The sequence below is a fragment of the Mercenaria mercenaria genome, chromosome 4, assembly GCF_021730395.1.
Source record: "Mercenaria mercenaria strain notata chromosome 4, MADL_Memer_1, whole genome shotgun sequence".
In the NCBI taxonomy this organism is placed as follows: Eukaryota; Metazoa; Mollusca; class Bivalvia; order Venerida; family Veneridae; genus Mercenaria; species Mercenaria mercenaria.
In genome coordinates, this window is record NC_069364.1 from 54,346,206 (window position 1) to 54,371,802 (window position 25,597).

Sequence of the window (25,597 nt, forward strand, 5' to 3'; positions counted from 1 at the left end):
AGTAATTACATGAATGAACAAATAGCTTGTATTAACCATATTAGTAAGAAAGAGCATATCTTGCTTCAAACATGAGCGAAGCGGCAAGGGAGATCACTGCGTAGGAGTTTGATCTTGCTTACTAGTATTTATATTAAATAGAGAGTTAATTGTTTAAAAAAACTATACAACAATTTATCGAATGACTATATTAGTAAAAACGTCACGTTCTTTTAATTAAATAAATGTGGTGTTGATGATCCGCATAAGCTCAATCTAGATCAAAGACACAGTGATAAAGAAAATGTCCGAATGCCCGACCTCTTTTAACGGATTAAGGTTGTAAGACACCAGTATGCAGAAATTCCTGGAAGTTTAGCCGTTTGTAAACAATGTAAATTATGTACACGATTCATTTTTATTGTTTATTTTATCACGTTGACCGGAAAAAAATACGACTTCTTTCATTTTTTATTCTTTATAAGCACGCGGTCGACTTCAAAATTTATAGTTTTTCATTGTACTTTTCGGTAGAAGGGGGCATGTTGCTTTCTAGTCCAAATAATTGTACTCAAGCGATGAATATCTTTATAATTTTTTTTAACTGGTCGATATCCTTGATGAGCAAGGCAGACAACATGAAATATCAGAATGTAAAATCGGTCTACCCGAGATCTCATTATTTAGACTAGTTGCTTTCGATCAAATACTGTTTTAAGTAAAAATGGTATTTAACAAACGCCCTCACTCGAGACTAAGAATACCTTAATAACATCCTCCAACTTGAAGAAAAAACTCATATTTATCTTTATACAGTCGTAAGTTATGCAACTATAACTTAATTAGGCATGACATGTGAATGATAACGTAATGTAGTAAACTTTAAACGCATTCTTGTGGTAGAAAAGATGACACATTTCATCATTTTATAGTGGTTTAAATATACAGTCAAACCTGTTTTAAGCAGCCAGCTAAGCAAGTGACACAATTTGGCTGCTCAATTCGGTAAGTTAACTGACTGGCTGCTAAAGACATGTGGCTGCTTCAAACAGGTGGCTGCTATAGCAGGTTCGACAGTACGTTTAAAATTTGGATAATTATCGAAGCAAGTTTTGGAAACTTAATTTTTACATCAAAATTAGATGAATTTGTGGTTAGACCTTTCTGCAGCGGTCGACTTTTTAATGTTCATTTTGGCACTTCTCAGTTACTAGTATTGTTGTTTTTTTTTTCCCCATTTTTTTTTCATCTCATTACGGTGAAGAATGAGTTCTTATAATACCTGATTTCTATTTTTCTGACCAGTACTCACACTTTGGTCAGAAAAAAAGTATGTGGTCGGGACAGCAGACGATTGAACCTTAATGAGTTCTTTAGGACAAAAATATTCTATAGAGACTCTAAGTTCAGTTTGCTTTCTGTTTGGAAAAAGTTAATGCACATTTTTTAAGGTTTATTTCATTGATAGCGCAATTAAGTATACATATTATAACAAACTGAAAGGCAGTTTGTAAAAGGCAGTACGGACATCACGTTAGGGTATCTAACTACATTGAATATCTTTGAAGAAGTTCAATGTCAGATAGTTAAACGCTGTGGTATCATTTAATTTTTCAATCACCTTTTGTATCCGTTATCAGCAAAGGAATGTCTCAGGTAGAAATCTTAATTTGGGCTGGGCGCCAAGATAATTTATAAAAGTAATAAAAATGATTGAAATAACAAACAAGTGCATTAAACGTAGGTGGACAAAACTTTTATTTACTTAAGAAGGAAGGGACAAAGTCTTAAATGTTGTTTGAACTACAGTATACTGGCCTTCTTGAGAAATAAAATATAATTCAACAGGTAACAGTAAGACATGTGCGGAAATGTAAGCCATAGTTTACTATGAAATACCAGTGTGCCGTTGATGATGCTACTATTGATAAGATGATCATACTGACGAGGACGTTGCTAATGACGAGAGTTATGCTGCAGTTAATGCCACTGACGTTGACGACGCTGACGATGACTATGACAACGACGAAGACGATGGTGACGATAAGGAGGATATTGTTGTTGATCTTGGTGATGATGATGATGATGATGATGATGATGATGTTGATGTTGATGTTGATGTTGATGTTGATGATGATGATGTTGATGATGATGATGATGATGGTGGTGACGGTGGTGGTGGTGATGTTGATGATGATGATGATGATGTGATGATGAAGATGATGATGATGATGACTTCAGAGATGTCTCTTGTAGAATGTTACAAACAAAATAATGATAGAACAGTATAGATGTGTCACTTTCTGGAACATTAGTACATTGCTTTTACGTGGCAAACAAATGAACATTCCAATATCTGCGTGGATCGATTCCAAACTAACTTCATCTGTCTGAAATTAGAAAACACCGACATTTTCAGTTTATTATATGAGTGATATGACCTTCAGGTGAAACTCTAAAATGACCATTTTCCCATGCCGCTGCTCCGGTATAATGTCTGCTTCCGACCAGCAACGTAAAAAGGGTTATAAAAGAAACTCCAAGCAGTGGTCAATCGTCTGAGGATTCCGGGGATGTATATGCCAATAAAAGCTTTGACTTTGAATTTAGAGACCTGTATCCAACGACAGGCTGGTGCCTGGATGCCACACAACCCTCTAAAAATTTATAACACACCGCTCCTAGATGTAGGCGGCTCTAGGCATATCATAAAGATTTCATAGGAGAAGCTCTATATTGAATATTGAATGTTGAATATTGAAAACATGTGAAATACTTCCAGGGAAAAATACTTACGTATATACAGAATATTGTATAAAAGAAGATTTCCTTAATTATAGCTGAATAAAATAAAGAAAATTTATCATTATTCAAACAAATTTTAATAGTGCTAATTGTATAATACCTCCCTCTGCCTCCGTCCCACACCAAGGAAAAGAAAGAAATCGCAGGTCGAGTAGAGATATGGGGCTAATGTAGGCCTATAACACGTTCAAGTTCTCCGCAAAAGTTACAAATGTACTAGAAATTTAAGAAAGTTGATACATATTTATGAAATCTATACGAAGAACCTTTGGAAGCAAATCTTATCTAAGATCGAATATAGAAATGGTTCTAATGTATAATACGTTCTCCACAAAAGTTACATGTCTAGTAGAATTTACAGAAAATGAAATCTATTAGGTATGGTGTTCCGTTAGGGCCAGCGCCTACTCCCTGTGAAGCGCGAAGATACGAGGGTACGATGGCAAAACGCGACCGTACGATGGTGATAACATGACAGTACGATGGTGACAGTCCGTCGACATCGTACTGTCGCCGGCCCAAAAGCTAACGGAATACCGTAGAAAAACGCCCCAAGAGTAATGCTCGAATTAATTGACATCGCTGTTGACCAATCTTAAAAGGACTTAACTGATGATAAATTAAGAAATAATAAAATAAAAAATATATATATATTTATACACGATGGGCGGTATAAAAATACGTACACGAAGGTCTTCGTCCATGGTATCGATTATTGCGCTTTGCAAATGATGTGAACCTATCTTTACTTATTTATTGCTCGAATTATGCGAACATTAATTCATTTGGAGAGAGGTGAAAATCAATTAATACGTGTAAACATTATATTTAACATTAATTTATTTCAACTGAACATTAATGGAGTTGCAGAGATTCAAAAAACTAGAGAGAGTCAATTGGACAAATGGGTCAGGCATTTCCACTGCCACCCGCACGCACATTTTAACAACATATCTAGCTAAGATATATGCTCCGGTTCGACTATTTTGTTTTATTTATAAACAGTTAGTTTTGCCGCCTTTATTAGTTTTACGGTGGTATTGTTGATGAGTGTAGGAGTTTCTAGTTGCATAATCCATTTAAGCTTGGAGTTGCGGTTTCGAGCCCTATTGTGGCTGTGATCGCACAAAATGCCTCATATAACAAAGTAATTGTTTCTTCGAGGGAGGGTGCTTCTTTAAATTTATTAAAATAAATTTTATGTCATGCCCGTAACATGTCTTATATAAACAAACTGTGCACAAGTCTTTCTTGGGAAACAGGTCTTGCGTGACCCAATTTATCTATATACAATTCGTAATTCTAATCGGTATGAAGTTTCACAGGGGTCATTGCTTGAGACGTACTCTGCTCTTCCTTGCATATATAACGACATTCTCCAAAATATGTTGTCCAGAGTTTCACTGTTTGTCTACATGTTTTTTGCAGATGATAGGCCTACTGCAACCCCTATATATTTCATTTACCTCTCTCAATCAACAATGATCTCAGAACATTAGAAAACTGTCTGTTGAATTCAGTGTTCAGTGAAGGCAATCTGACTAAAGTACTTGATCTTCTAAACGAAGATCTGAGAACGACCCATTCACATTCGTCTTCTGTATATTTTGGATTTCCAGTATTGCTATTTTTATTTTAGCCAATCAGACGACTTGTTCGAATGTCAAAGAGTAAGAAAAATGTGCAGTCATTTCAGGGCTCGAACCCGGGACCCCTCGCTTACAAAGCAAGTAGCCTACCGACTGAGCTAACCGGCTATCTGATACATTATGACATAAGAATTGTAAATATCAAAAGTCAAAGCTACAGGTAGATTTGCAAGATGTTGTAAGTTAGGCTCTGATTGGCTAGCGAAAGGGTCGTCAGAACGAGGCAATGAATAGGTCGTTCTCAGATCCTATGCGTAGCGTAATAGGATATGTACTTTAGTCAGATTGCAGTGAAGGCAACGCCCTATTCACTAACAAAGTTTCCGTCGCATCACTTTAACACCCTTAAAGGCCTAGATTTTGGCAGTGGGCCAAGGGATTTCTGTCTTCACCAGCACAGTTGGGGGCTAATGACCATTACAGTATGGTTCCAATAAACAAGTGTTATTGTTTATTTGAGAGTCAGTCTACCTTTCAAGTGTATCAATTAGTGAGAAGGAGAAACCATGTACATGTAATTTATTTTAAATTAATGAATAATTAATAACATTTAAAGTTAGACTAGGGACTTTTTTGGGATTTCTATGTAAAGAAAAATATTGTTGATCAAACACAATAATAAAATAATCAGAAACTTATTTTCACAATAATAAAATAATGAGAAACTTTCTTAAAGAAATGTGCAAGTTTTTATTTTTTCAAATTCTATCTGGAGAATTGTGATATTTCAGAAAAATGTGACTTTCACTCATCTAAAGCTGGCAGAATACTGTAGATAACATTTGTCTAAAGTTGAAAACAGTATGTGCATTTCAAACTTACAAAGCAAAGCATGAAAAAAGTCACTTTTGGCAACAAACTGAAAATGAAAATGGAGTATAGATGGAACACAATAATTTTATATTAATTTTTTGTCAGCACAAAGAACTCGTGAAGTTTTCACTATACTTGTGTTTTATTATCATTATTATTTTCAATACTGTTACTGTATTTTTATCATCCTATATGTAATATAATAATAATAATAATAATATAAATTATGATAATAATAATAATAATTATTATTATGATTATTTTTATTATTATTATTATTACTATAACATTAAAGTAATAGCTATTATCATCTATATAATATCAAAATAATAATTATTATTATTATCATTCCACATTCGCTGAAGAAAAATTAATTTCTTTCAACTCCACTGCACACATCTTCATGGTCTAGTTGGGGTCCCTGCTGTGCTAATTGCCCTCTAATCAGTTACTGTTACATAATCGCTGATAAGCAGCAGATAAGATGAGAGTTGTATACTGGATTTGGGGGGGGGGGGGGGGGGGGACACTTATATAGTAGTGAATCTAGGCCTTTAAGTTCACGATCTACCAGACCCTTTTCAGAATCCATCTGGAATGTAGCTCCCTAGTACCACTAGTCCCTATTCACCTAAACCTAAAAATACCAAAAAGAACCGGTTCAAAAATGGACAGAGACTGTGCGGGGCTATATCTGACTTTGACCGCAGATCAAGTGCCCTGGTTAAATTTCTCGAATTTCTTTTATCTATAAAATTTAAAATGGTCTTGTTGCTATGTCTTAACATCCTTACTAGGAAATCTTGCCTAATGTCACTTACTGTCCTTCAGGTTAATCTCTACAACCACAAAACTAGATCTATTAGGCTATAAAACACGTTTTACCCTTATCAGCTGCAGTCCAATGCAATTATTTGTCACACCTGATATTCCCTCAGCTGTTGAGAAGAAACATTGAACGTGCTTTAGTCACAAATCATATAATATGATTATGCGCATAACGGGTCATTATATATATCAGGGATAGAGAGAGCGGGTGGAGGTCGGAGATAGTGGTGCGGACGAACATCATGAAGCAAAGTAAAAAGTAGGAGAAGGGTGAAGGAATGTGGTGGCGCAGGATATGGATGGGTGATACTAAGATGCAATATCAAGTACTGAACACTGAAAGTAGAATAAAAACCACCTGGATATGTAAGTAACTGACCATAAAGTAACGTTCAATGCGGACAGTCTCTTGAAACGGTAGACAATGAACATAAGCTCTGTCCACATGGAGTTTTCGAGCGAACTATTTAAAACCAATTAAACCTTACCCCCAGCAATTTGTTCAGTATACTACCCATTTACAGCTGGGTCGATTGAGACGTCCCGGGTCCTTCACCTCCGTAGGAACTTCGAAGTATATCAGTATTACTATAGTTTGGCGAGATCTTACTTCTTGTCACGTGACGAAATCAAATCTCCGACAGTGTCGCGCATGCGTGTCAGCCATATTTTAATGGGCGAGGCCTTACTGTGTAAGGTGTTACGTTATATTTGATTATTTAGTGCAAAAAGTCGATTGCCAGAATGAGTGAGGACGGCACTGATGCTGCCAACGGAATGCAGCAACAGGAGGAAGTATCGGATACCCCTAAATATTCCCTGTATATTCGGGTATGTTATCATAATTTTACCTTGAAACTCAAGCCGCAAAGTCGGTCAAACTTTGTTGACATCAAATGTATTTGCTAGAATTACGTACAAGAGCAGTCATATTTTAGATTATTGTGCTAATTGCATTTATGTTATGACAGTTTGTTTACTGTAAGTTTCCTGTTCCGACAGTTACGAATTTTTGTTGCAAATAAAATGAACCCTGGGAGAGAAAACCAAGGTCCCTACTGGGGCTGGAACCATGGACCACTTGATGAAGTTGATCTGTAGGCAGACACTTTAACATTGTCACTAAAGGAATTTCTATAAATATACCTATCACTACACATTTTCAGAGACCAGCCCATCACATGCGTCTGTCGGTCCGTTACGGTGTCAGTCCAAATAATAAGATGTTTCGGGACAGCATGGTAACTTTTGACAGTCACTGTCACGTCCAAACTTATCCTGCATATTTCAGTTAGGAAATCTCCAATGAAAATTTCTGGTACATTCACAAAGTATTTGTAATGATTACATCGCTGATAATGAATTTATGTTGACATTAAAGTGAAACTTGCCTCGCTGACATTTTATGTTTTGCCACGCCCTCTTTCCGAGTATTACATGCAGTTAAGAGTTTGACTTGATTTGAAGGTGACCTGGTTAACATGTTTGTTCCAGTTAAGGTCTGAGGAGATCTGTTGACTCCAAGATGTTTGGCATCACTAACTGTTTCAAGGATTTGGCCATGGAGTGAGTATTTGGACCTAAATGGGTTTTTTGACCGAGTGATATTGATAATCGAGGGGGAATTTCAATAATACCATATGCTAGTTAAGAAATGCAAACAAATACAAACATTCTTTTCAACTTCACTGACCCAAATCTTGAATTCTGATATTTCAATATAAACTTTGCTGTATGAATTCTGCCAGTTATTAACATTATTTTTACGGAACCGGAAACAGAAAATGACACTGAATTTCCAACCTTTCCTAAAATGTTCTTTACTTCTGCCACATAATTAGTACGTGAGAAATCTAGTCGAAATTTACTTCAAACACTTTATAAACTATCGGTTTTCAATCAGCGAAACACACACAGTTGTGCAGGTCATGTCTCGCAGTGCGTTGTAAACGGGCAATGCTGATTGGCTGTTACTCGGCTATAGAAGACAAGTGAGTAACTCTGCCCACTAATATTGCTCAAAATCAAACCTTCTATACTTGCAAGTGTTTGAAAACAATTAAATACGGAATTAAAATTTGTGTCCCACTGCAGAAACTTAACTCCCATGCTTTATTTAAATATGTGTATACCTGGACTTATATCCCTTTCTGAAACTATGCTTGCATTAAAATCTGTCCAGATCGGACGGTGGTAAGTATAAAGTGCCGTTTACAGTACATTGCATGTACCAGTTGTTGTCATCACTCTGTCTGTTCACCATTTCTCCCTCTCTCTTTTTTTTTTCGAGGGGGGATTTTTTTTAAATTAATGGGGAAAATAATTATACTATTTTGAGGGGGGAATGGGCCTGATATTCAGCATAATATATCTCTGTGGCATTGCAAAACAGATACAAAGTCACAGAAACATTTGAAGGGCAGCAAATGGGTAGTGTCCCTCTCCTGACCCTGCCTGGGCTTTTAACTATTTTGTTCCAGTCAAAAAGGGACAAAGGTTGGGATTGTGTATTGGTTAAACTGATTGAAATAGAAAAAATTGTTCCTGCAAGGTAGATAGATTTTATAATGCAGATAAAGGTTGAGATTATAAATATTTGAGGTTACCTGGATCAAGGTGAAGGTCATTGCTGCTTTATAATAGGAAAGTTGTCTAAGAAATATCTTCTGTTCAGGCTCTTGTCACCATACGTTGTGTGCGGATAGCTTTTTATACGCCCGAAATGACGTATTATGTTATGACGCTGGTGTCCGTACGTCTGTCCGTTAGCAATTTCGTGTCCGATCTGTAACTCTTGAACCCCTTGAAGGATTTCAAGGAAACTTTACACAAATGTTCACCACACCGAGACGATGTGCAGAGCGCATGTTTTGGATGTCTCGCTTCAAGGTGAAGGTCACACTTAGGAGTCAAAGGTCATATCAGTTTGTTTCGTGTCCGCTCTGTAACTCTTGAACCCCTTGATGGATTTCAAAGAAACTTGACACAAATGTTCACCACACCAAGACGACGTGCAGAGCGCATGTTCCAGATGACTTGCTTCAAGGTCAAGGTCACACTTAGGGGTCAAAAGTCTTATCAGTTTGTTTCGTGTCCGCTCTGTAACTCTTGAACTGCTGGAAGGATTTCAAAGAAACTTGGCAGAAATGTTCACCACATTGTAACGATGTGCAGAGCGCATGTTCTGGATGACTCGCTTCAAGGTCATGGTCACACTTAAGGGTCAAAGGTCATATATGACTTTGCTTTATGTATATTGCTCTGCATTGCAGTGCTCCAGCTAGGATTAAAAAAGGGCAGGGTGCTGGCAATGAAAAGGGCACTTCTGGGTCGGTGGTCGGTCCGGGACCGTGCTCCCCCTGGAAAAAAATATAACAGTGCATTTTAACATACTTTAGGCATGGACTTTTGCATAATTTAGGCATGTTTTTTGGCACACTTTAGGAATGGTCTTTTAATAGGCTATGTCTGTCATCTGTAATGCACCTATTTATTAACTAAAAATTCTGCTGTTTGTATTTTATTTGGCATTTATTTTCAACATGTAACATTTCTTTGTAATTGCATACTGGTATTGGAACAGTACCCGATCAGTAACAGTATCCGAATTCTCGTAATTTCTCCTTTCATGTTACCCTTCATAAAGCGAGTACTATATGTTTTGGAAGGCTGTTTCACAAGCAAACATCAAGTGAAATTTCGTTCATCAATGACAAGTGTTTACAGAGAAATTCTACCTTCTTTATTAAGCAATCAACTTTCTGTTTTGTTTACATCTGAGGGATTCCACATGTCACGCATGCGCGGAAGACAAACCCATGTTTGTCCTATTCCAGGGAGGTAAATCCTGAGCTTATGATTTGCACTCCGTTGTAGAATTACTCTCCCTTTATAATTTAGATAAACTATTAAGGAAATTATACTACTATTGCATCACATGGGTATTTAGAAACAAGGTAGAGCGCTCGCTTCAGGTGTAAGAGGACGTGGGTTCGAATCCCAGCCTCGGCTCAAACTTTTATCTTTTTTTTATTACTTTTTTAAAATCTATATAACACAGCTTAAGGACTTAAAATCAATATAAAACTCCCATATACCGGGGGTACAATGTATACAGTAATCAAATAAACTACTGTTTACAAAGCTAGGCAAATACACGATGTGAAAGGTGCTTGTCTGAAGTGTTGCATAATATGATTGTACAGGTGCTGTACGGTACCGTACGTAACGGAACGGAAGGTAGCCATACCCTGTACGATTTATGGGAAAAAGTAGTAAAGGTTAATTACATAATTTAAAATCAAAATTATAAAAGATTTTCAGTCAAAACAATTCTAAAGCTGCTTAAAAAACCATTTATCGGAAACTGGTACTGTAGATAAACCAATTAACGTTAATTAGACTGCCCTTTCGGAGCCCCTGTTTTTGGACGCATGCGCAGATAAGGCCGGTATTGTTTACATCCTTGCAAAGAGTAAAGACTAGGGTTTAACGATTTGTAGATTACTTTTGTAAACAATTTGTATTTAAAAATAAATATAATGAAAACCCTCATTTTTTATCGGAAACTGGTCTGAAACCAGTACTGAATAACAATATCTGTGTTTAGGCCTTTTTTGTTAGCTCACCTGTCACAAAGTGACAAGGTGAGCTTTTGTGATCGCGCGGTGTCCGTCGTCCGTGCGTGCGTCCGTCCGTCCGTAAACTTTTGCTTGTGACAACTCTAGAGGTCACATTTTTCATGGGATCTTTATGAAAGTTGGTCAGAATGTTCATCTTGATGATATCTAGGTCAAGTTCGAAACTGGGTCACGTGCCATCAAAAACTAGGTCAGTAGGTCTAAAAATAGAAAAACCTTGTGACCTCTCTAGAGGCCAAATATTTCACAAGATCTTCATGAAACTTGGTCAGAATGTTCACCTTGATGATATCTAGGTCAAGTTCGAAACTGGGTCATGTGCCATCAAAAACTAGGTCAGTAGGTCTAACAATAGAAAAACAATGTGACCTCTCTAGAGGCCATATATTTCGAAAGATCTTCATGAAAATTGGTCAGAACGGTCATCTTGATGATATCTAGGTCAAGTTGGAAACTGGGTCACATGCCATCAAAAACTAGGTCAGTAGATCAAATAATAGAAAAACCTTGTGACCTCTCTAGAGGCCATATTTTTCTTGGGATCTGTATGAAAGTTGGTCAGAATGTTCATCTTGATGATATCTAGGTCAAGTTCGAAACTTGGTCATGTGCATTCAAAAACTAGGTCAGTAGGTCTAAAAATAGAAAACCTTGTGACCTCTCTAGAGGCCATATATTTCATGAGATCTTCATGAAAATTGGTCTGAATGTTCATCTTGATGATATCTAGGTCAAGTTTGAAAGTGGGTCACGTGCGGTCAAAAACTAGGTCAGTAGGTCAAAAAATAGAAAAACCTTGTGACCTCTCTAGAGGCCATATTTTTCATGGGATCTGTATGAAAGTTGGTCTGAATGTTCATCTTGATGATATCTAGGTCAAGTTTGAAAGTGGGTCACGTGCGGTCAAAAACTAGGTCAGTAGGTCAAATAATAGAAAAACCTTGTGACCTCTCTAGAGGCCATATTTTTCATGGGATCTGTATGAAAATTGGTCTGAATGTTCATCTTGATGATATCTAGGTCAAGTTCGAAACAGGGTCATGTGCGGTCAAAAACTTGGTCATTAGGTCTAAAAATAGAAAAACCCTGTGACCTCTCTAGAGACCATACTTGTGAATGGGTTTCCATAAGAATTGGTCAGAATGTTCACCTTGATGATATCTAGGTCAAGTTTAAAACTGGGTCACGTGCCTTAAAAAACTAGGTCAGTAGGTCAAATAATAAAAAAACCTTGTGACCTCTCTAGAGGCCATACTTTTCATGGGATCTGTATGAAAGTTGGTCTGAATGTTCATCTTGATGATATCTAGGTCAAGTTTGAAACTGGGTCAACTGCGGTCAAAAACTAGGTCAGTAGGTCTAAAATTATTAAAATCTTTTGACCTCTCTTAGAGCCCATATATTTCAATGGATCTTCATGAAAATTGGTCAGAATTTTTATCTTGATAATATCTAGGTCAAGTTCAAAACTGGGTCACATGAGCTCAAAAACTAGGTCACTATGTCAAATAATAGAAAAAAACGATGTCATACTCAAAATTGTGTCATGTGGGAAGAGGTGAGCGATTCAGGACCATCATGGTCCTCTTGTTACAATTACAGTATACATCTTCTCCATGTAGGCTACTTGATATTTATAAATTTAATGATTGCAATGCTCTTGTTTTTATTTGGCAGATCTCTTTTTTGTACTTACAATAATTTTTCTTTTTAATTACTTCTCTTTTATGTTACTATAAATAGCTTATTTTGAAACTTTTTTATTATTGGCCGTAAGGAAAAACCGAGACCACTTTTCTGTGGTACAACATGGATGGTACCTCCAATTTTTAGGTGTATTTTTACATACCTGTACCTGATAAGGATTTTTTTGTAGACTTTGAATATTTTTTTTGTGGACTTAGATTTGTTTTTTGAAGTTTTCCTTTTGTTGTTCCAGTCCTTTGGGGCTACAACAGTCAAGTTCTTAAAATTTTGCTCCCATCCTATGATGTAAGCCTTCGGGCGTATATTGCCCCGCTTGGCGGCGCTCTTGTTTAATATTGAGAGATTGTCTATTTTTGACTGTGGTAGAAATGGACAAACTGTTTCCTGTCATTGCTGTGTTTATTGTGTGTGTATGCAAAATGAAATTTAACAATTAGAATGAGTGTACATATGTTTGGATAACTAGAGTTGTTCAGTACTAATAATTAGTAAATGATATGAATATTCTTTTAATTTCAGGCTTCTTTGATTGACAATGAGACACAAGGTGCTTGTCCAATGAGCCAGCAGGGGTTTATGTTGTCATATATATTAGCTCAACAGAAAAATGTAGACTTTAAAGTCTGGACAGTTAGTCAAGTGAATCCACCTGCAGATTTTAAAGAAAAAAACAGAGCAAAGATCTACCCTTTCTGTGAAGGTATTAGTGGCAAAGACATTTTTGGACAGTCAATAGAAGGTTATACGCCAGAATCTACGGATGATGTAGAAAAGTTCTTTGATTCAGTGAATAGTGACTGCCCACTTCTGAAACGGCCCAAAAATACAAAAGACCACATTCTTGGCAAAGTGGACAGCATTTCAACGGTAAGTAAATAATGCTTTTGGTTCAGTAACGGGGAGTCTACCCACTTAGCACGATAGGGAGAGTGTGGATGTAAGGACTGCTGGGTCCTGAGTTTGATCCCTGGGCATGGCACATGTTCTCTGTGATGACTTAATAACAGACATGTCATGGGTCATTTCGTCCTCCACCTCTTGATCTTGCAGAGACATTCAACTGTTGGCATCTGTGAGTACTGGTTACGGTTAGGTTAACTGCCCCTGTTACACAACCGAAATTCTGTTAAAAACGGCAGCAAATGCAAATAAACCTAAACATGCACTCAAGGGGACAATCTCTGACTTATTCTGGCCTGTTAAATGATTAAATCATTATAAATAATTTTGACTTTTTAAGTTTTATCATAGCAGAGCTTACGTCAGTGTGGCATTTCCTTCAGTTTAGTGAGTGCCAGTATGTGACAGCAGACATGAGGGATTAAATTTTGTTAACTGTGACGTGTCATTAAAGTAGGTACATCATATAACGGCAACTTTCAGTTTGGTGGTCAAGAAGCATTACTGTTGCATGAATTATCAGGGTTTTTTTTTATACCAGGAGGGGAAGGGGCCCAGGCCTCTGATTTGGGGAAAAAAACAACTCGGTATTTGGGCAAAGGGGAATAAAAAACCTGATGTAAAGTCAATTTTTGGGGAAAACTGCATGATTTTAAAGAAATTTTCTGAGGGGAAGGGGCCTATAAACGGCCCCTATTATAAAGGGGGAAAAAAACCTGATTATAACTAAATTTCCTACCATACAGTCATTTAAGTTCTTGAATTTGAAAAAAAATCTATGCCAATACAATGATTTCATGGTTTTAAACTTTAGAGATATGAATTTATCGATTTCAACTTAAAGATATGATGTATGAGTGTGTAGATTTGATTTCTTGGATTTATATTTATATAAATACTTTTTTATGCAACCGCCAAAACCGTGAAAATTAGTCCCAAGCAGATATTAATGATTTTACAGTCTGTTTTGAATGTAATTTTTGTCAGAGTCAGCTAAAAACATTCTCTTTGGACAATGGAGTAGGGCTGAATTTCAAACCCTAACTGTTCAGAAAAAACACTGTGGATAGGTATTGCATCTAACGCAGTATTTTTCATTTCTTTTCTTGCAGCATTTCAATGCATTCATGAAAGGAGTTAATCAAGAGTCACATTTGGCCAGACTGAAAAACATACTAAAAAAAGTAGATGATCATCTAGCAGAAACTAAAACTACCTTTCTAGAGGCTGAGGACTTGTCATACACAGATTGCTTCTTGTTGCCACGGTTACAACATCTCATCGTTGCTGGAAAGGTAATAAATGTATACATGGTGTTCTGTAAAACCTGGATACTAATTCTGCAGTTAAAGTCAATACATGTTGGCCAAATATGAACAAATTTAGAAGTATTATGAAATCTACAAGAAGATTTATCTTATCTTGCAACAAATGTATACCAAAATCTTTGAAAGTTCAAGTGTACTAGTAATCTTTGTATTCCTTGATTTACACCATGTATGAACATAGAAGGGGACTTTGTTTGCCACTCACTCAGATTGTGAGATGCGTGAAGTGGGATCCTGTGATAACTTTTAAAAGTACAAAATATTTCTTGTGTTATGTCATGATACGCAAGTGATTTTCTTTAAAAAGCCATTGCCGCCTATGAATAATGCAAATGAACAAGTTTAATGGAAGTTCAGCAATAGGGAAAGTGCAGATCTAAGGATTGCAGGCTGGGAGTTAGATCATCAGTCAAAGGGGCTTCCATGGCCGAGTGGTTAAGGTCGCTGACTTCAAATCACTTGCCCCTCATCGATGTGGGTTCGAGCCTCACTCGGGGCGTTGAATTCTTCATGTGAGGAAGCCATCCAGCTGGCTTACGGAAGGTCGATGGTTCTACCCAGGTGCCCGCTCGTGATAAAAAAAATGCACGGAGGGGCACCTGGGGTCTTCCTCCACCATTAAAGCTGGAAATTCGCAATATGACCTATCATGTGTCGGTGCGACGTTTAATCCAACAACAAAACATCAGTCGAGGCGAATGTTCTCTGACGATACTTTTGGAGAACAGGCTTGTACTAGTACAGTCACGGATTGGGTCTATGGTACAGCCTGCTGTTACATAACTGAAATACTGTTGAAAAGCCATGTAAACCCCAAAACAAAAAATATTAAAGAGGTGAATATCCAGTTTTAACAAGTTTATAATAAAGTTTATCTGTATCTCTGCTATTCCCTGGTGTACAGTAGGCAACTCCTATTGTTTTGGGGGTCATTAGGTCAAAAGTGAAGGTCACATGGACCTTGAGATTGAAAACTGAAGAACACTTTGGTCTACAGTCCACAAACATCATTGGATGGTTACCTGTGATCAATGGATGACCCCTCCTCCCGATTGTCTTTTGGGGTGGGGAGGGGGGTCTTGGTGGGTCAAAGGTCGAGGTTTCTGCTCAAAAACTGAAGAAGGGCTTAGCCAGCAGTTGTTAAACATTGTAGGATGATGGTCTTTGGTTAGTAGGTTACACCTATTATTTTAGGGGTCATAAGGTCAAAGTTTTAGACTAGGTCACAAGGTCCTCGAGACTGAAAATGGTGACTGTTCATTAACTTAGAAAGCCTGTAGCATTCTTGCTCCAGACATCATAGGACATAGGATGATTGTCTGCGATCAGTAGATGAGCCGTATTACATGTATGTTTTGAATCATTTAGTCAAAGGGCAAGGTCATAATGACCTTGGATTAAAGATGGTACAGGCCGTAATATGGGACAGTCCTGTTTTACAGCAGTACAGGTCTTTGTTTACTGGGACTCTGCAGATGAAATTTTAGACATAAGGCATGCATATACACGGACCAATAAGGAATTTATTTAAAACTTGATAGAAGTAAAAAAAAAAAAAAGTCACAGACACTGTTTTAAATTTATTGGTTCCTTGTTTTCTTGTCTACAGCTCCGAGTTATTATACGTTAACGGTAATGTTAGTTACACATTCAAAAAAATACAGCTAGTAGTGTGGTCTGTGTAAATTTTAAGCAAAATTGTCATAATTTCTTTAGTAAAGTAGAACAAGGTTATTTGTTGGTACAGATCTGTTTCTGTGTTACATTGCAACATGGTTTGTTTACTACACGTACCTTATTATGTATTTATTACAATCATCCTACTTAGTTTCAAAGTTACGTTTCACAAGTAGCACTAGATGAATAGTATTAGTTTACATTGTCGGGGGAAACGTGCATCTCTGATATCTTGATTCATAAACAAATGAAATTGATATTCAAGAGTGCAGTTATGAAATACGTTATTGAGCTGTTGCCAGTATGTTATTGAGTTGTTGCCATGGTAAACTAAAGATTTTTTTCTATGAAAGTAAATGAATAAAAGATAAAATTATACACATTTATGAATTGCAAATTCAAGAGGACTGAATATTTTAGGATATGGGATGTGTATATATTATGTTAATGATGTAAACAGGTTATAGAGAGCTCTATATTTAAATCTATCTCAATCAGCAGGTTGCAGATCTGTTGTTTAAACTTTAACTAAGTACTTTTAAGAAGTTACATTTTGTAAGTGTTTATTAATAAACTAACATTTTAAAATAGGACAGCCTTGACCTTGAGATGTATAAAGTTTGGTTGTACTAAGTAATATTTTTCCTTGAAGGTTATAGTCTTTATTCTAGGATATGTTATATAATTATAGAAACAACAAAAAGTTTATATGAAGGTTCTCATTATGCTGATAATGTCTACATTCTAGCCTGCATGTACCTCACTTGAATGGTTTTTTTTATAATAAATACTGCAACATTTTGTAATTGAATAATCATGATAATGTATTGTGCTGTAAGCCTTTAAAATTGCACATTTTTATGGAGCAAAGGGCACCAAAAATGTTATGATAAGAACAACCTGCTTGAGTTAAGATAAAAACTAGTATTTGAGGAATATGACAGAATGGACATCCAAACGGAGGTCAGTCTGTCTACAGTCCCAAAGTCGAGATTTATAGATAATAATGAAAAATCTGTAGGCAAGAAATATAAGGCAGAAAATTAATTTCATAGCTGCAAGGTCAGGGAAACATATTATTGTATTACCAGATTTGTCTTAGTGTCTTTTCTTTGTTTTTACATAGTGTATTTCACTGTTAAAACAGATATGTATTGCATCATTTCGTCTTTTCTTTGTTTTTACATAGTGTATTTCACTGTTAAAACAGATATGTATTGCATCATTTCGTCTTTTCTTTGTTTTTACATAGTGTATTTCACTGTTAAAACAGATATGTATTGCATCATTTCATATAACTCCGCTTAAGACTTAATTCTTAAAAATAAAAAATGTGATGCTTACACCTAAGGTATTTAATGTGTAGCAGTAGTTATGGCTTTCCAGTTTCCTACTGGTATCTGGGATCGAATTTTGGGCCACTTTTGTTCAGAAGTTTTACATTGCATTAGCTAAATTATTTTTGGTGGCCAGTATCTCGCTACCTAATTACTTAAAGTCTAGTCCTTGATTTTATTTTATGATTTTTTTGTTGCCAAAAATGAAAAAGTCTTATTTTTAATTTGATTTTTCATTTGCAGTATTTCCGAGATTTTGAGATCCCTGATTCTTATAAGAATTTGTGGCGTTACTTGCGGGATGCATATGATACACCAGCTTTCTCTGAAACACTCCCCTTAGATGCTGACTTGTTAAAGTTTCACTGGGAAAGATTCAGCGATAAGGAGATGTCAGAATTCAGGAAAAATGGAATAAAAGGTAATTTTTAGAACAGACCGGATTGAACATGTTGAAATCTGATTTAAAACTTAATACCTTCATATATTGGCTAGCTTAACCAGCCAGACTACTAAATAAATACAAGAAAGATTTGTTGGCCGAACGTTTACAGAGATTTTTTATCTTGCCTTAAACAGGTAAACAAGAACCTACTGAAAAAGGTTTAAACAATATGAACAGAAATGCAAGAACTCATTTCTCTAATGGCAGATTCAAACCAGGACTAGCATATTTTTAGCTCATCTGATTTTTTTGGGGGGGAAATGAGTTATTGTCATCACTTGATCAGCGTTGGCAATGCCTGGTTAAGTTAAATGTTTAGGTCAGCTTTTCTCCTAAACTTTCAAAGCCATTAATTTAAAACTTGCAACACTTGTTCACCATCTATAGCCGACTCTTTAAAGCAAGAAACATAACTCCATCCTGCATTTTGCCACAATTATGGCCGCTTTTGGACTTGGAAAATATCAGATTTCTTGGTTAAGTTTTGCGTTTAGGTCAGCTTTTCTCCTAAACTGTCAAAGCTATTGCTTTAAAACTTGGAGCAGTTATTCACCATTAAAAGCTGACTACACAGCAAATACCGTAACTCTACATTGCTTTTTGCAAGAATAATAGCCCCTTTTGGACTTAATAAATCATGGATAGGACAATATTTCTGTGATACAGAGACAAAAAAATCATTGAGTGTCTGCACCCACAAGGCAGTGCTTTTGTCAAATATACTACAACTCTTGACTCGTTAGCTGCACTACTGATAAATTTACATGTTCTTAATGCACTATTGCCTTTGTGGTATTATATCCCCCTATACAAAGAATATTTGGGTTATATTGGAGTCTGTCTGTAATTTGTGTCTGCTCCATATGTTCTGAACTGCTTGGAAGATTTCTTTAAGAAATGAATCACGTGTTAACCTCAAGAAGGCAACATGCAGAACACACAACCAGAGTTATTAGGTCCAAGGCAGTCACATTTAAAGGTCATGATCTGGGTCACAAAATCCAGGTTCACTGACAGACTTGAATATCAAAGGTCACATAGCATTAATTTCTGTCCAGTCAGTATCTTCTAAACCACTAGAATTAATTTCATAAGATTAACACCAGTAGACTGGTTAATCTCCTTGAAGACGACCTCAAGTTTCTCTTAATAGCTTTTCTGTTTTTGTTTTCAGCTTGGGTATTTTGAAGTTACTTTCGCTTTAATACATACTGCAACAGCCCCTTAACATAGCAAATGCTATTCTTTTCTAGGTCGCTTTGGTGTAGACCCAAATCTTACGAAAACCTGTTCAATTCCACCCCAAATTGCAGCCATGTTGGACAATGAGGTAACTAACGGTGGTGGCGAGGATGAGCAAATGGCCGATGATGATGCAGCAGAACAGGAACAGGTACAGGAATAAAAGGGGAGAAAACAGAGCTGCATCTCACCAAACTATTGTTGTGGATACAACTGCATCTGCCAACTTCTATTGCCATATTCATAGAGCAGTGAACTGTACTTGTATATTCTGACACAGGTTTATATAAAGACAACTGTTCTTTAAAGCACTTTGAGACAGTATTATTGCTATAATGGCCAGATAAGGAAGTTATGTTGGTTTTGTTAAACACTCACAACAAGAGACTGGCCATTCTAGCTTTAATGACTGTGTGTTAATAGATATAGAGACTAGCTTAGCAGTTTCGGCTTCATTTCATCATAGATATAATAGTGGAAGCTATTGTTGATATGAGAGAGATCATTGAAAGTACTAAAAATAATACAAATATTTTTTCAGTTTGCATAGGAAAATTAAAAAAAATGGAAGTTTTTAATTCAGACTGTAGTTGTTTTTGTTGCAGCTATCTGTAGGTTAAAACAGAAAATATGGTGCTCTTTCATTGAGATGGATATACATTCCCTCGATTTATGTTATTGTAGATTGTCAATAAAATGTAGGCAGATTTCTTATAGAATAGTAGAAGCATTGTATCACAAGTTCAGAGTTAGAATAATATTGCAATAAAAACTATAGAATAGCTTTGCGAATTCTCTAGTAATTATCAAAGTTAAGTTCTTTCAAGTCTTGTTAGATATATTTTCTGAATGAACAAGGTTATTGTATTGTAGGAGATTATCTTTGGAAAAAAAGCAGTAACTGTCTCAAAAAATCTTTAACCTTTAGCATGCTAGATAAATTGTCGTCTGCTGGAAATGTCGTCTGCTAAAATTGTAAAGTTCATTGAATTTGCTCCAAAATTGGAAGAAATATTGTCAGAGTAGCAAACAGCTTGGAACCTAAATCGGCGTCTGATCTGGTTCCAAGCTGTTTGCAAAGGCTGTTAAATTCGCCTGCAGCAGGCTAAGGGTTAAAGAGCAAACATTTTAATTCATCTAGCATGTGTTTCAAATTTTGTGCAGCTAATATTCCAGAATCATTGCAGCTGGTTCAAAACCGATGTAGCGCACATTTCAAATTTACTGGGGCTACTGTCTGAATATTATTCAAAATTGATACAGATGGTGCATCTACTTCAGAACATATGCAGTTATTGTTTCAAAATCAGTGCAACACAACAAGTTTAGAACAAATGCATATACTGTTTCAGCACTAGTGCAGCTAGTGTTTCAAAATTAAAATGCCGCTACTGTTTCTAAAATATTACAGCTAGTGTTTCAAAATAATAACCATGTTTCAAAATTAAAACAACTGGTATTTCAAAAAGATATGCAGCTAGTGTAGGAAAATCAATGCAGATAGTGTTTCAAAGTCAGTACAGTTAGTGTTTAAGTGAATGTCAACAAGCTGACATTTCAGATATTCTGCTACAGAGGCATTTTATGCATATTTGTAAACTTGTAATATGTAACACATGCAGATTTCTTGTTAGATTTTTAGCTTAAGTTAGTGCTAGCATAAATGACATACTAGGCCTTCCAGAAACTTTTTGTATATAAATGAAATCATTGCTTCATCGCTTTTTGAATTCTACACAGTTCATACTAGTATAGGTAACTCTTGTAAATGAAATTGAATTCTTATCTAGTTTTATGATAGCAGCCAAGTTTGAAATTGGAAAAGTAGGGGCACAGTCTAGAGATTTGAAATTGGAAAAGTAGGGGCACAGTCTAGAGATTTGAAATTGGAAAAGTAGGGGCACAGTCTAGTTTAAAGACGAGAATTACCACTATGTATATTGTTGCAAAGCACAGTTATTTTAAATAATGTGTCAAAAGTGTGATAAGATTTTTGTTTACATATCAGTTAAGATTAAGAATAATTGAAATTATTTTTATAGTAAAAGTGGTTGTTCTCAAGCACCTTGACATTTTTAATATGCATTTGATTTATAATGAAATGTGATAGAATGTTGCCTTAATACTTGTACCTGTGTTGAAACGATTAACCAGACCATTTTATGAACAGTTAAATTCTTTATGTACTAACATACAGTATTTACTAGAATAATGTAACCAATTAAAAGTGCTTTTTTCAGCTTCTGTACAAATTGTTTCTCTGTTCAAACTGAACATATTGTTTTAAATAGAATCATGGTTCGTGTTGTAAAGTGACAGTCTGAAAACCTTGCTCTGTAAAGTTTGTTCTCTCTATAAGTACCGGTATTCTTATATATTTGTTATTCTACCCTATGTGCCTTCATTTTATTAATTGAAAATGTTTTCAAACTTTATGATTTGAATAGTGCATTGAAAGTATTTATTACCTACAAACTTGGTCTCACTAGTTCTAATGTATTGTGAATACATAATTGGCAAATATGTCCAGTATATAATCTGTGTATAGAAGTTACAGCTCTCGATAAATTTGGAATTTGCTCCCATTTTGTACAGGGCTTGAACTAACAGACCATTGTTGTCTGCATAAATATGCTAGAGGGTGCGTGAGGAATGTTGCACATTTCACTACCCTTCGTTTATAGACTTGATCAAGCCCAGTCTGCTAGTATTCTGTTCTATTCTTCCAAAGGATTTACTCTTGGACCGTGGTCAGTTTTTTTCGTGTAAGCATAATGATAACTTCTGTACACAGGTTTTACTGAGTTATGTTATTGTATACCCGGTATTTTGTTTTCTTGTTTATCATTGCCAAAGATATATATTGGGGCAACCTAACATGTTAGTAACTGGACTGAGTGCATGACTATAGGTGTGTTGTGTCTGAAAAATTAAGAAATCATATGTAAAAATGAATTTGTTAATGTCTTTTATGCACGTTAAAAGATTTGTTTTTGTTGGTCATAGGGGTTTTATTATATACATACACAAAGTTTGAGATGTTGAGGATAATTTTATGTCTTCTTTTCTTCTCTTTCTTTCTTTTCACTATGATAATGTTGGACTACGTTTGTTTTTATCTGCATGTAACTGGCATGCAAATTTATGATAATGAATTGTATTTTAAGAAATATAGCCAAATATTGTCAATGGATATTTGTTTTCAAGATGATACAATGAAAATTCTACGCAACAAATGAATTAATGCACAAAAATGAACAGAGTAGAATATAAAATTTTATTGTCATAAATTAAAGTGTCGACTATGAATCCCCCTAAAATGAACTTTTTTAAACAAATTTTGTAGTATTATGTTTGATAGTTATTTTAACCTTTAGCCTGCTGACGGCAAGTTATTTAGCTTTTGCGACCAGTGCAGACCAAGATCAGCCTGCATATCTGTGCAGTTTGATCATGGTCTGCACTGTTCGCTATTCATTCAGTACATTTTCTGTGAACACCCCTTCAAATAATAGATGGTACTGCCCAAATTGAATGATGGACCAGTCCATTTTAGAAACTTAGCAGGGTAAAGGTTAGAAAATAGGAACTATAATTGCTGCCAAGGCCAGAGTATAACCAAGTGTAATACTAATTTATCTCGCTCTCCATAACTTAACATCATTTACATTTTATATGATATATGTAGGATATATGAACTTATTCCGGTTACAAAAGAAATTATGTTATATTTAGTTCTATTTTTGTACAAAATATTTGAAAAAAGTACACCTTATGTGTTATATGATAATTGTTAACTTTAGATATATGCGGTAAGCTACATCACAGCTTCTACATCACACCTATATTAAGTGTATATTTAGGGTGAATTTATCACAAACATGTATATTTTATCTTGAAATGAAAAAAAGGAACCTTGCCCATCTTGCCTCATGTAATGAGACATTTTTACATTTTACCCATACAAGAAAAATCGTGACTCTTGCAAAATTTGGTTTTGTCTCGGTTTATGAAAATGGTTTTATTTTTAGTACCTTTCTTTTAGATACTTTGACAATTTTCAAATGCTTTTTCTAAATAAAATGTATGGAATGTTTTTCTCTCTATAATAATCATGAGCAATGGGAAATTTCCGAATGTTATATTTAGATTTGTTTTGTCATTTTGTCATACACAGCTGAAGCATATTGCCTGTAATCCCAGATCATTTCTCTGTACACCCATCATTTAATATTGTGTAATTTAGAGACCTTTCAACTTATACTATATGGAGTTTGTTGTGTGTATTATTACAACGTTGATTGCATAGTAATTATTAGTGCTGAACATTTCATAGCTCTGTGGTTTTCTGCTTGTATGTTTCTAAAAAAAAAATCAGTTATTTTTCCTATGACTAATTTAAAGTGGAAAAAAATGGAATATAAATAATTGTTTGGGATTTCTTTATTTTCTATATTTGTGATAAGTATGTGATTCCAGGTCATTGAAATGCTCAGCACTTGTGAATATTTCTAATAAGATAAAATAAAAACGTATGTATTGGGCAGACTCGTGTAAAACAATGCTTTTTATACATGTATCTAAATATATATACACTATACTGGTATCAATGTTTCATGTTACATTGTATTACCAATAAAATTTGAAATCGGTCCAATGTTGTTGGGTTTTTTTTTGTCACTCAAGTCAGTGAAGGGAATTTTACAAAGTTTTAATTGAATTTGTCAAAGACTTATGAGCTTATGAATTATAATGCCAGCTCATGTTAACTCGGCTGCATCTAATATGATTATGCCCACTCATTATGCGGGGGCATATAGCGTTGCTGCTGTCTGTACGTACGGAAATCTGGTGTATCCAGCATTTCAGTCTGATTTGCTTCATGAACAAGTTTGACGTGCAGATGACCGTAAAGGAAGGAACTTTTGCTGCAACAAGCGTTACCGTAGTTATGGCTCTTTGATAGTTTATACTATTTACTACATACTCCTCCGACACTGAAAGGATATGCTTTAAAGTTGCCTTGATGTGAAGATGACTTTTTTTTCTGTGGCAATTTTTCCTAGTATTACGGCCCTTTCTTTCTGCGTGCCTCCGTGGACGAGTGGTTAGTGTCGCTGATTTCGAATCACTAGCCCTTCACCGATGTGGGTTCGAGCCTTGCTAGAGGCATTGAATTCTTCGTCTGAGGAAGCCATCCATCTGGCTTACGAAAAGTTGGTGGTTCTGCCCATGATGAAATAATGCAGGGAGGGGTACCTGGGGTCTTTCTCGACCTTCACCATCAAAGCTGGAAAGTGGCCCTTTGACCTATAACTGTGTCGGCGCGATGTTGAACCCAATCAAAACAAAACTAAAAATAAGGAAGACATTAGATGCGTTCATCTCGTACATCTTTTTGGAGGAATGGATTCAAAGTTGGTTTAATTATCTGAATATGACCATAAAGGATCGGCTATGACCAGTTTGACCAGGCTTATGACCCTTTGTTAATTTTACTATATAGGGTATACCATATATAGTAAAAGGGTCATAAGACTGGTCAAAATGACCACAGCCATGAGAAAACCAACATAGTGCCTTGACCTGCTTGAAAATTCTACAAAACAAAGGGACTAACCCACACATTTTAGGCGAAAAATAATTTCCCTCAAAAATCCATATTGTGTACTCTGAAACTGACTAGTGGAACAAACTTATTGACATATGATTTTTACAAGTTATTCTTATAAATTACCAAAAATGATGTGCAAAAGGTAGTATACCGTCGCAACGCTTTTGAAATAACGCAGAAGATACATATTCTTGCATTTACTTTTATTTCCACTGACTTTATCATTTTTCACTGTCATGTATACATGCATTTTATGCCTAACTTGTTGGAAATTGTCATGCTGAAAAACATTCAACGAAACTATGGGCGAGTAGCTTTAGGAACAATGATTTTTTAGCCCACCATCATCAGATGGTGGGCTATTCAAATCACTCTGCGTCCGTGGTCCGACGTCCTTCCGTCCGTCCGTCCTTCCGTTAACAATTTCTCGTTATCGCATCTCCTCAGAAACTACCAGGGGCATTTTGTTTTTATTTTAAGACGATTTGTCCTGTTATGATCTTTGCTGCCATCTTATTGATGGACAAACCTCGGCATGAAGCAGAAGTTAACTCTTTGGGTAAATGGTTTCTTTACCAAAACCTGAGAACCGCTCAGACATTTCAGTTTTCAACATGCAACATGAAGTAGTTA

The 25,597-nt window shown here is 35.8% G+C and overlaps 1 protein-coding gene across 1 annotated transcript; it reads left to right on the plus strand.

Moving 5' to 3' along the window:
• Positions 1-6,718: 6,718 nt before the first annotated feature.
• On the plus strand, positions 6,719-24,002 carry LOC128556377 (chloride intracellular channel protein 5-like). Its single transcript, XM_053541290.1, has 5 exons — positions 6,719-6,905; positions 12,941-13,288; positions 14,434-14,616; positions 17,907-18,084; positions 19,362-24,002. Exons 1-5 carry the CDS (start codon positions 6,819-6,821, stop codon positions 19,511-19,513), a joined length of 948 nt encoding a protein of 315 aa, XP_053397265.1. The 5' UTR covers positions 6,719-6,818; the 3' UTR covers positions 19,514-24,002.
• Positions 24,003-25,597: the final 1,595 nt, after the last annotated feature.

Bases quoted from the DNA above. Each gene is read 5' to 3' on its own strand.
- LOC128556377 (XM_053541290.1), top strand. From the start codon at position 6,819: ATGAGTGAGGACGGCACTGATGCTGCCAACGGAATGCAGCAACAGGAG. The intron at 6,906-12,940 runs GTATGTTATCAT...TTTTAATTTCAG, and splicing joins AATATTCCCTGTATATTCGG to GCTTCTTTGATTGACAATGA. The intron at 18,085-19,361 runs GTAATTTTTAGA...ATTCTTTTCTAG, and splicing joins CAGGAAAAATGGAATAAAAG to GTCGCTTTGGTGTAGACCCA.